The sequence below is a fragment of the Ruditapes philippinarum genome, unplaced genomic scaffold, assembly GCF_026571515.1.
Source record: "Ruditapes philippinarum isolate M1 unplaced genomic scaffold, ASM2657151v2 ctg5059_1_1_1_1, whole genome shotgun sequence".
NCBI lineage: Eukaryota > Metazoa > Mollusca > Bivalvia > Venerida > Veneridae > Ruditapes > Ruditapes philippinarum.
The window spans coordinates 37,364-50,318 of NW_026862943.1; the positions used below are offsets into that span (position 1 = coordinate 37,364).

At 34.0% G+C, this 12,955-nt stretch overlaps 1 protein-coding gene across 1 annotated transcript; it reads right to left on the minus strand.

Moving 5' to 3' along the window:
• Window positions 1-2,977: 2,977 nt before the first annotated feature.
• Window positions 2,978-12,955, minus strand: LOC132720690 (ATP synthase F(0) complex subunit B1, mitochondrial-like). Its single transcript, XM_060704873.1, has 7 exons — window positions 12,818-12,955; window positions 10,650-10,677; window positions 8,305-8,609; window positions 7,211-7,374; window positions 5,744-5,872; window positions 4,753-4,830; window positions 2,978-3,406 (listed from the first exon to the last, which is right to left on the minus strand). Exons 1-7 carry the CDS (start codon window positions 12,843-12,845, stop codon window positions 3,239-3,241), a joined length of 900 nt encoding a protein of 299 aa, XP_060560856.1. The 5' UTR covers window positions 12,846-12,955; the 3' UTR covers window positions 2,978-3,238.

Genomic DNA, 12,955 nt, shown 5'->3' on the forward strand with positions numbered 1-12,955 from the left:
TCTAGCCAATGCTTTCCCCCAATGAGCTAAGCTGATAAACTGTATAGATTATAGTACTTGCTTGTAGCAAAATATCCAATGAAATAATATTGCGTCACTGAAATACTGCAAGCCCATTGCTATCACATACCATTTACTCACATTCCTGGCTTCCTGAAGTTGCTAAAAACTTTACCGTACCAAATATAGTTAAGGAGAGCTGTCCTACTCACCTTCGTGTCTGTCTCCAGATTTTTTAGTGAAATTTCTCGAAGGATTTTCTTCAGACTTCAAATATGAATTCCTTATTATCACCAACAAGTGACAAGGTACTTAACTATAGCACCAATGTTTCAAAAGTTATCAACCTATCAAACATAAAATTTCCTTATTCGTTTTTCCACTGTAACTTCTTTATTAGTCCCCTACCGGTTTACCGGAGGGGACTTTAGGTTTACCCTCCGTCCGTCTGTCTGTCCGTCCGTCAGTCCGTCCACAAAACTGGATCCCGCGATAACACAAAAAGTACTGAAAATATTTTAATGAAACTTGATATATGGATAGATGGCAGTATGGAGATTATGCACGTCTTTTTCTTTTCTTCCTATGTTGAAAATTCTGGTTGCTATGGCAACAAATAGACTGAAAATATGGCAAATTTTACACATAACCTGGATCCCGCAATAACGCAAAAAGTACTGAAAATATTTTTATGAAACTTGATATATGGATAGATGGCAGTATGGAGATTATGCACGTCTTTTTCTTTTCTTCCTATGTTGAAAATTCTGGTTGCTATGGCAACAAATAGACTGAAAATATGGCAAATTTTACACATAACCTGGATCCAGTGATAACACAAAAAGTACTGAAAATATGTTTATGAAACTTGACATATGGGTATATGGCAGTATGGAAATTATGCACATCCTTTTCTTATCTTCCTATGTTGAACATTCTGGTTGCTATGGCAACAAATAGACTGAAGTTCAAGATTTCTGATTCTAGTTTTTAAATTTTTTCACTATAAGTTCTTTATTTCTTAAGGTATTTCATTCAAACTTTAAATATAAGTTGCTTGTAATCAACCACATCGTATGTGACAAGGTTTACAACTCTAGCACAAAATTTATCAGAATTACCTCCCTTGAACTTAAAATTTTCATGAAAAAAACATTGTTTTTTTTTTTAATAACTTCTTTTTCTGAATGTATCTACTTCAAACTTCATATAAATGTTTCTTATTATCACTCAACATTTGTGAGTGTTCAATACTCTAGCAAGACTATTTCCAGAATTATGCCCCTTTTGAACTTAGATTTTTTTTTTGAGAAATTGGTAATTTTTACTCCAACTTCTTCAATCATGATAGGATTTTAAAAATGTTATATTTTGATAACAGGGATGTTTAAAAAATAACTTTAGAGTGTCCTTCAGTCCGTCTGTACATAAAAACTGTTTCCTGTGATCACTTTTAAAGAACTTTTTCAACAAATTTACTTAAAATAGGAACATAAGTGAATGGCCAATGGCCCTTCAGAATGTTGCTTGGGCTCTTACCGGTAGGGGACTTATGGATTGCTTGCAATACTATGATAATTGCTTGTTTCTTGAGTTATTCACTCCAAATATATGTTCCTTGTCAACATATTAGGTTCGTATCTCTAGAATCAGTATTTCCAGAATTATCTCCAATTAAACATAAAATTTTCTTAAAGAATATTTAATTTTAACTATAACTTCTTTATTTCTGGAGGTATTCACTTTATCTTTTAATATATGTGTCTTATCATCCTATTACAATTGCACTTCTTTTTTTACTCCCAACTTTTCTTTCATCTTAGATTTTCTTCAAAGTTTAATTCATTTTATGTTTTTAACAACACCTACATCTTTGTTGCCAATGGCATCTACTAAAGACTTCACATGTTTGACTAGGTATGACAGTTTACTTCTTGCCATATTTGTTACGGAAGGGATTTACTTAAGATTTTGTTTCAAAATTTCTAATATTTTCCGTTTTCCTTTTATTGACATGGTCAGGTACATGTTATGTTTTGGGAAGAAGTTGAACATCTGGGAGCTTTCTTGGTAATGATACAGAAATATATTTATATCATAATTGTTTTTCTCATTGTGTCTGTCTCTACTGTGTCCAGTATTTAAAAGTTGAAATCTGCTGTCTTATCAGGGATCACATCTTCATTCTTACACCTGTCCCTTCCAACAGACGAACCCAAAACTCGAGGTTTGGCAAGACATTGCTTGGAATATTGTAATACCAGAATCGAATAGGAAGTATATAAATTTTGGCAGCATGAGTTTCTGATAATCTAAGGATTTTGTTTGCTGCTGGGGTTATTGTCATCCCACTTATCTTCGAATATACTAGAAGGTACCCACACATGTAAAATGAACTCAATGGTACCCTAAAATACTGAGCACCCCCCCCAAAATACTAGTATGATATAACCTAAAGAAAAACTCCAGGGTTCTTGTATTACCCGATACCAAAAAGTATTTCCATCATGGCATGTTTTTTCCAGTGTAGCAATTATACTTTAATGCCCGCTGGGTGCCTTCAAGTAGTATCCAAGGCGACAAAAACACCAACATCTCTAGCTGCACTGGTTCAAACCTGCCCAGGGCAAGCAGAAACTACTTTACATCACCTAATTTACATCACCAAAATGCAAGAGCCACATTTTCGTACGGGTAGATCAGGTGTTTGACAAGCCCAAAAGTGCTCGAAAGTGGAAAATAAGATTACCAAATGACAAAGTTATGGACTGGACACGAAAGTGTGACGGACAGACAGACGGACGGAGCCTATTTCTATATCCCCCTTTTTTCTTCGAAAAGGCGGGGGACAATTAGTTGTTCCATTTGAAATTCATTTCATTTTCAGAAACCAAGGTGTTTCGCTACTTATTTTTCACAGGCCACTTTGGCTAGTTACTTGGAAATTTTACAAGATGGTAACACAAAATAAACAATATTCAACATACAAATTCTTTAATTCCTCAAACAAATTTTTGTTTAAATATCAACTCTTACATTTTTGTCAATCTCTCAAAATGAAGTCTATAAAAAGTTCCATGTTCACTTTTAATGAAGAAATTATTTTGGCATCGAAAACCAAAACCATACATGGTACGAACTTTCTGTGATGAAAATTGAAATAATTTCGTATTTGTAAACACAATATTAAACTATGTTATCATCATAAAACAACTACAGTTAGTGATTTCTCCGTTATTTAAATAGATGCTGTGGCCGACAAGCCCTTCAATGTGCGAATACAGCTTGCAATGCTGTCTTTCTCCTGCTGTGGTGTGATTCCTTTTTTCACACTGTTCACAATCCAGTTTACCATATGGGTCTGCTCAAAAGATCGAACTGTGTGTTCCAAATCTGCCTGGTACTCCTGTAAAATCATTTTTCATGATTTAAATTTCTGATCATAATGTATTTCCATTTCATAAAGTCAACAGTGAAAAAAACCTGGTTAAAGCAAGATGGATTAACATCTGCCACCAGTATAAAACATCAGTGCAGTCTGGTCGAGTTCTATACTGTTAGCAGACTAACTTCAATCTCCAATTAAAGGACAGTTCAAAAATTGGAAGGTGGTCAAGTCCATTTCAACTAGAACTGTGTCCAAAGGACACGGATGCCCCCACTGACAACATATATATGGTATATAGTGAAAAAATCAACAAAGGGCCATAATTCTGTTAAATTTGGTCGCAGCAAAAATTCATTCCTTTACTACCATCTACACATTAAGGTTGTTCATCCCTGGAAGTTTAAGCAAAATCTGCCATCCGGTTTAAGAGGAGTTGCGTTCACAAAATTTCTATATGGTATATAGTGAAAAAATCAACAAAGGGCCATAATTCTGTTAAATTTGGTCACAGCAAAAATTCCTTCCTTTACTATCATCTACACATTAGGGTTGTTCATCCCTGGAAGTTTAAGCAAAATCTGCCATCCGGTTTAAGAAGGAGTTGCGTTAACAAAATTTCTATATGGTATATAGTGAAAAAATCAACAAAGGGCCATAATTCTGTTAAATTTGGTCACAGCAAAAATTCCTTCCTTTACTACCATCTACACATTAGGGTTGTTCATCCCTGGAAGTTTAAGCAAAATCTGCCATCCGGTTTAAGAGGAGTTGCGTTCACAAAATTTTTACATGGTATATAGTGAAAAAATCAACAAAGGGCCATAATTCTGTTAAATTTGGTCTCAGCAAAAATTCCTTCCTTTACTACCATCTACACATTAAGGTTGTTCATCCCTGGAAGTTTAAGCAAAATCTGCCATCCGGTTTAAGAGGAGTTGCGTTCACAAGATTTCGGGACGTACGGACAGACGGACGGACGGACAGACAGACGGACAAGTGCAACGCTATATGCTCCCACTCTGTGGGGGCATAAAAATTCTGCACATTAAGGGTTTGTTAAGTAATAAAGTACAATTCAATATCAAAAGAGGGACATGCTTATATATCAGATGTATAGAGGTGAAGAAGATTTAAACAGCTATCTGAGGATACAACATCTAGTGTTTGAAATAGATTCTGTACATGTATATTTTGCAAGTTACAGAGAGCTCTTTAAGGTTACCATTAAAGTTAACTTGGCAATTTTTGGCCTGGTTTAAGACAGAATTTTAGTTTTTTAATCCAGAAGGTATTTGGATCTATGTTAAGATGGATTTAATGTTAATCATTATAATATGAGGGGGACATTATTGTAAAAAACATACCAGACGATTTCTGACCGTAGCATAAACATTAGCCAATCGTTCCCTGTATTCAGCTTCTAGCTGTAGATCAACTTGTTCCTGAAACCAAAAATATTTATTAATATATTTTAGCAAAACCTTAAGATCATAACAGAGCCTGAAATAATTTATAACTTGTTAATAAGAAATAAAAAAAAATCAATGTCATATGTAAATGTTTCATTAGTCTTCTTTTACAGAATACAGTTTTCAACAAGCCTTTCATCTTATTCTTATGTTCTTTTTTCCAAGAGAAAGATAAACATGTTTTTGCATTTGAAAAAACAGCACACTTCTATCTTAAGTGTTCTACAGTACCGTAATTCAATGGCCAATCATTTTTTTTCTACATTTACAAAGATGAATACTAGTGATTAAATATCTATTACTATGACCTTGATTAAATATCTATTACTATGGCCTTGATTAAATATCTATTACTATGACTTGCTAGAATGTAACATAAGAAATTTTGGATGTTTGTTTTTATTTTTCTGCACTTAACAAGCTTTTCTGCCTGGATAACTAACCAGTCAATAATTTTCAATTTCTCCACAAATGACTATTTACTTTTCCCATATAATTTCTGAATCAGCTTCAAAAGACAAATGCCCACTATCAGTCACCACAGATAAATTTTGCCTTGCCCAAGGATTGAACCAGCAGTTTTTTTTGGATTTCAATGCTTATTGAGATAAGCTGGAAGCATTTTTAGATATAACCATCTATATGCTGATTATATGAAAACATAGCGCACTGAAATCATACTATACAAATAATTTAGCATATGGCCATATGACTAATAAATATATATTTTTTTGCAAAACTAAATTAGAATTTTCCACTCCTCACAAATGTGTAGTATACCTCTGAATTTTTCCAACTTTTTCATTCTAAACTAATACATGATGATCCCTTTAAGATCATGCATTAGGATTTATGAAAACAGATAAACAATGAAAACAGAGCATACCCGTTTAGCCTCAAAGATAGTTGGGATAGCTTCTTTTCTCTCAATTTCAGTATTGATCTGAGTAAGTTCAGTTTTGTAGCCTTTTGTTGCTTCATGCAATGGAGTGTGGTACAGAAAATCCATTTTTTCCTATTAAAGAAAAAGTCAATTATTTTTCACATGAAATAATTCACTAAGAGTTTGGTTTATATTAATAGTTAAAAAGATTTTTTGAAATGTTATAAGGCCCAATATAATATTAGTTATAAAGATCGTTGACAGTTTATATGGCCCTATATAAACAGCTGTTTGTAAATATAACCCGAGCCGCCAGGCGAGGGTTATATTTCAAACAGCCGTTTATATACGGCCGTATATCCTGTCAACAATCTTTATAACGAATTTATAATACCGCACGCATCACTTATTAAAGAAAAAAGTAAGATTTCTTCATGAATCGACAGTAGCCGTGTATATAAAACTATATAAACGTCATGATTATCCAATGAAAAGCGACGTTACAAAAGTGCAGTATTATAAATGGTTATATAACTAACAACAGTTTATACATGACCATGTAACCAATCAAAAATCTTAAAACTTAAAAAAACAACGTTGAAACAGCTAAAATATTTAGTCCATAAATTTGCAAACCCCTATATATGTGTTTTTTCTGGTTGGGTTTTACTTCCCACCAATATTGGTCATATAGAATCTTTCCAACTGTACAGGTGAAAGAAAACCTTAGGTGCCCTTCTGTGCATTTTTTCAGACAATAAAGGGCACCTGAGTAGAACCACAGGCATTCTTTTAGTTAGCTGGACAGTTACCTCACATGAAAGAAGTCCCTTGTGAAATTCAAGCCCACAAGGGAATCAAGGAGACCATAACCACTGGGCCATCGACACCCATACAGATCTACACATTAGGATATACATGTAAAATTATAAATCATACATGTAGTTAGGATGAGGCGATCAAAGACTAAATATTGTGACTCATTTTAACAGGCAATATCATGTTTTCATAATGTTATAAGCAAAAAGAATTGGCCATGTATGTTTCCAAACTTGTACATTGTCGATGTATTTCAATTAATCAGTCAAAATAGACAATAAACATATAAGATGTTCAAGGCAAAAATTTTCTTATTCCAATGGTACTTATTTTTTCAATGTAACTTTTGTACTTTTCATGATTTGCTTACTGAAATTATGAGACATATACTCATAGAAGTATTCCTGCATACAGAAAAGTAAAGAGTTACAAAGCTAAGTTATGTACCATTTGAATCTGCAATTTTTTTGCCTTGACTATGTAATTTGTTTATTATCAAAATATTGAAAGATGTAACAAAAATTAGAAAACACCTTTTAATAAGTCATTGGCGGGAAGAATTGCACACAGATGACTGGACAGACAACCTCAAACCAATATATCTATATATAATTCCAACTTTTGTTTGGGGAAAGGTATAAGTAGACTTACTTTTTGTTTCCTGTCCAAAAAGTTTTTTATGTTATCTCCCCACTTCCAGCGCACAGCATTCAATATGCTGAATAAGGCTATCAACTCAATGGTTTCATAGGTCAATACAAAAAGCTCCTTGCTGAGAAGAAATAGAATTGTTCCAAGAGTGACTGTGTAGCCACCTAAAATAACAAAAATAGTAAAATCAGGGCATCAACAAATACATTATATAACATTAAGGATATTTGTTTGAGTGAATATGCTATAAATCGCACTGGAAAGTGAGAAAATTGCAATATTTTCACGAGTGCAAAACACAAGAGAAAATATGGCTATTTTTTTCACCTTGATGTATAGTATACAGCATATTCACTAATGGAAACAAATTTTAGTTTTATTTTATTCCTGATAAGTATAATATGAACAATTTTCAACTGTTTTCAATGAAGGGCAGAAAAGACATGCATAACCAAGATGCCGTCAGACATTCAATGGCTATTTGCTGCACAAACAAAAGTAGTTTGTAATCATTATTGTGAAGTTACTATTAACAATTTTAGACCAATAGTGATATTTGAATCCAGAAATAATTCATTAAGAATAAAATGCAACAATAAATTTTATATAAATTTACAAATATATGGAATCATAAAATTCAAATGTAAGAGCTATATCACCTGGCTGGTAATATGAATTTTATCACATGGATAAAACCCAGTATCTAACTGGTTTATAGCATAAAATAAATGTACATATACTCATTTCTTATCACAATAAAATATAGTCAACAGTATAGACCCTGGCCTGTGAATCTGCTAAAATACTTTTTCTGCAGTGTTCCATTTTATTGCTACTGATGCAATAAAATGGAACACTGCAGAAAAAGTATTTAATTAGAGTATACCTTTAAACTTCCATTGGAATGTACCAAATTCAAAGCAAGGCAAATTTTATTATACAATTTAAGTAGGTTAAGTGTTAAATATTCCTTCTTTCTACCAGGTGGTAATAATGTAAAGCCCTTGGAACTTTACCAAAAAACCTTTATACGGACTGTTCCTGTATTTTAACTGTTTCCTGCCATAAATTGAGGAATAAAAAAATCAAATTACCACTGACACCAAGCTTGGGATAAAGTGCCTTAAACCATCTTGTTGGTATAATTCCAAAGTGGTATGTCTCGGCAACTGTGACTGGCATAACAGGATGTGGGAAATTTTTTAAATCACGTTCCGGACCAAAAAAGATTTCATTAGCTCTCTTCCAGTTAGCAACCTTCTCTTCTAAAGATATTGGGATATTTTCGGAGCTTGGATAAAGATCTTCATATTGCGCCAATGGTTGGGCTTTTGCAACTTGAGCATCCGAGCTTTGTGCAACAGCTGCCGCCTGTCGGCATGGTGTAATGGAAAGTACCCTGAAATAAACATAAATCACTAAGTTTAATATTAAACTTAAGACAAGTTTTTTATGCTTTTAATTTAAATACCACTTGTTTCAGGTGTTAGAACAAAACTGTTCGTTATTCCATCATCAAATGGATTTTTTTTTCTCTGAAGAGATATGTAACTTTTTTCCTTTATTTCTTGCCTAGCTGGAATCCTGAATTTAATTTCATAAGTCAGTGAGTAAACTGTAATAATTACAAGAAAATAATACTTTCATTTATTATGTTGTACTTGTGATGAATAAAACAAGAATGCCATAACACCATGATAACATTTTATAAGATGCATTTAATAATTTTCAACTTTTTTCTTTTCCATTACCATGGCCAATTTACATCATTTTTATGATCAAAAGTAGTGGAAGTTGCAATGAAAATTATTGCTGTCATTGAAACTAGTAGACATTGATAAATAGTTTTAACCCATTGGTGGCGGCATTCTGTTACACTTTATAGTTCATTCCTAACTTTAGTTTCTAATTTCATGAAGACTAAGTGATTATCAGCTCATTACAACAAAACAGCCATTACAAGAAATGGCCAGAAAAAAAGAACATGCAGATGTATATATTAAAGCAACAATCCTCTAAACAACAACAGAAAATCTACTGATTTCAAAATCTCCCTTCAACAAGATATGTTTGTAAAACATGTATGCCCCCTATCAGCAGCCAATTAGTCATGTGATAAGGTTATTATGCATGACTTCTGACCCAGTGATCAAACAATTGATAAGGGTTATCAAGTATCTACTGGTCATGACCTTAACCTTTGACCCCTTGACCCAAAACTCAATAGGGGTCATCTACTGGTCAAGACCAATCATCATACCAAGTTTGAAGTTCCTAGGCTTAAGCGTTTTTAGTTAATTGATCAGAAACCATTTTTACCTACAAGGTTAATGTGACCTTGACCTTTGACCCCTTGACCCCAAAATCAATAGGTCATCTGCTGGTCATGACCAATCACCATACCAAGTTTGAAGTTCCTAGGCCTAAGGGTTCTTTAGCTATTGATCAGAAACCGTTTTTACTTACAATGTCAATGTGACCTTGACATTTGACCCCTTGATCCAAAAATCAATAGGGGTAATCTGCTGGTCATGACCAATCACCATACCAAGTCTGAAGTTCCTAGGCCTAAGCGTTCTTAAGTTATTGATCAGAAACCGTTTTTACTTACAAGGTCAATGTGACCTTGACCTTTGACCCCTTGACCCAAAACTCAATAGGGGTCATCTGCTGGTCACGACCAATCATCATACAAAGTTTGAAGTTCCTAGGCCTAAGAGTTTTTAGTTAATTGATCGGAAACCGTTTTTACCTACAAGGTCAATGTGACCTTGACCTTTGACCCCTTGACCCCAAAATCAAGAGGTCATCTGCTGGTCATGACCAATCACCATACCAAGTTTGAAGTTCCTAGGCCTAAGGGTTCTTAAGTTATTGATTGGAAAGCATTTTTACCTACAAGGTCAATGTGACCTTGCCCTTTGACCCCTTAACCCCAATATCAATAGGGGTCATCTGCTGGTCATGACCAATCACCATACCAAGTTTGAAGTTCCTAGGCCTAAGGGTTCTTTAGTTATTGATCGGAAACCATTTGGTCTACGGACCGACGGACCGACAAGTGCAAAGCAAAATACCCCCTTTTCTTCGAAATGGGGGCATAAATATATAAAATAGTTTAAAGAAATCTAACAACTGTTTTCAACATTCAAATTTTGAAAAGTTTGCTAAAAAACACAGTTTCTGTCTCTGCCATTTTATTTCAAATGTTGCAAAGAAGTTATACAAAAAGTTTTTATGCAAAATACTTCTTGGTTATTTTACTATTTCAAAAAAGGGCTGTTAGATGTGAAGCATGTCAAAAATACCATGAAAATCTGCCCCAGCGCCATCTAGTGGCTTAAATAGTCAAGTTGCAGGTTTAAGTAACTAAGTGTGCAATAACTGAATCAGTAACAGCTCTTAATACTGACATTTTGGTAAAACAAGATCCACATACCTTACACCGCTGAACGCTTTTGGCATTACTGAAAATAGAAAAAAATCTATTATTGTTTTAAAAAAATGTGTTTCTGCTGGGTTTTTTTCAATGCTAAAGTTCAGTCATTTTAAAAAAAAAAAAGGAAATACAATTGCTTTTAGTATTACTGTAAAAGAAAAACAACAACAACAAAAGAATAGCTTATGCCCTTTAAAATGTATGCAATTATTGAAAATCATATTAAGCACCATATCTACCTGCTATACCAGCTGTTTTTATTATGAAAATTATGTTTAAATCATTAATCAAAACACTCCTGTTTCTCACTGTAATAGAGGAGTCAGGACAGTTCAAATTACAAGGTCTATCATTTTAGGAATACCTCTTTTGTACGATTGATTGATTTTCTTTAGACTGGGCGGTCAAGGATAACCTACGAAAGCAGACTTCCCGAAATACGTCGGTCCGACGGACATGTCCGATAAATTTTGATCAGGTCCGACTAGTTTTTATTCCGGATCGGTCCGACTGTCCGGCTTTTATCCAAGCCGCATGTATACAAAATGGCGTCGCTAAAGGTGCCAAACCTGGGAAAAATCAAAAATCTACGTCAGAGGAACGCGCAGAACAGCAGTAAAAGGATAAAAAGAATAGACCTGAGACAAAATTTAATGAAAAATAGAAGCAAGACAGTGAATCGTTGGTGTATGATAGGGAGGAGATGAAAATGCGCTGTAAGGAATGTGCCGATTTTTACAGCGAAAAAATTAAAAACAAAAAGTGTCTAAGAAATACAAACACAAGTTAATCTTTGATTTTGATCAATTTTATTTGGTCCGACAGATTTCTTTTCGGTCCGACAGATTTTCATGGTTTGTCAGACCGAATGTCTGACAGTTTTTTTCAACTTTCGGGAAGTCTGCGAAAGTGCAAGCACTTATTTCCAGTAGGGTCCTTACCTTACCAGACTCTAGAGACAGCTATGAGATACAAGGGAATCCGGGAACAAGTCCCTAACTCTTATTGAATAGATTCCTTGGTTCTTTTACATGCCCAGTGTAAAGCACTGATACATGCGAGGATTACATAAGTATAGTATAGGATCTATTGCGATCTCATTTTGTAGGGCAATTTTAATACCATGCAAGAATTATTGACAAAATTAAAAGACAATAATAATAAACTGTCATTATCAAGAAATGTAAAGCATGGAGGTCTAGGTATCTCAGTAAGGAGTCAAGTTTGGGATTTTTTGGTAACCAACCAGCTAGACTCTACCTTACACTAAGAATAGATGGAATTTTTCATTTTCTAATTTGAAATGAAAAGAAAATAGGTGTCAAGTTTAGGGGACAAGTTGACCATAACAAATTCAACATTTTGGGGAAAAAAACAATTTAGATTGAGAATGGAGCCTTATGTTTGGGCACCTGGTGATATCAGATAGCGTGAAAATACCCTGTATGAGAATTTTTGTTGACAGAAAAAATTCCCATTTTTCTTCAAAATGATGAGAATTTTCCTACCTGATGGCCAAAGCCCCAGTCCCCTGTAAAGTAATTAGGGCCATGCAGTATTTTTGGTCATTAGCAATAGTCTATTGTATTCATGATTAAAACAGCACTTTTTTAGAATAAAAATTTTATTTGTAGTATAATTGAACAATATTTGGGTATATTAAGGCAATATTTAGTTATATTAGGGCATTTCATGCTGCCCAAAAATACTGGCCGACAGACCGCCAACCTTGCTAATCCCTGGACTTACGCTAAAAATAGTGGCAAAGAACCAGTGCTTATTTCCAAAAAATGGTTAGACCATTAGATTTTCATAATCATTGCATAAAAATGACAGTTAAAATGTGTTGTATCGATAACAGACAAATTGTGTTATAAAAAATTAAGTTTGTAAATCGGTTTACACCGTTCAAATTGCACCTAATTTTTTAGACAGTCAGTTCAGTTTTGAAGCCAGGTTTCCTCATGTCAGTCTTTTGAAATGAAAGATAATAGGTCTGAGTGTACCGCGATGTAATGTTTGGTGCTGGGAATTATATATGCAAAATCGTTCTACCCCACCCGCTGGTCTAATGAACTGTGATATTTTAAATTTATCATTTAATTTAATCGGACGCGACATTTTAAAGGCATGAAAGGTCAAGTTGTCCCAATGCATCTGCAGCTTACATTTCTTCACTGCAAGTGTCGACAGCATATTTCTGGGTTTACGAATTCAGCCGGCAAGGTCACAAAATTGTTGGCCGTAGCCTCGGATATGCTATCGTAAACAGGTAAATTTTTACGTCTTCATTTTAATGTTGCATT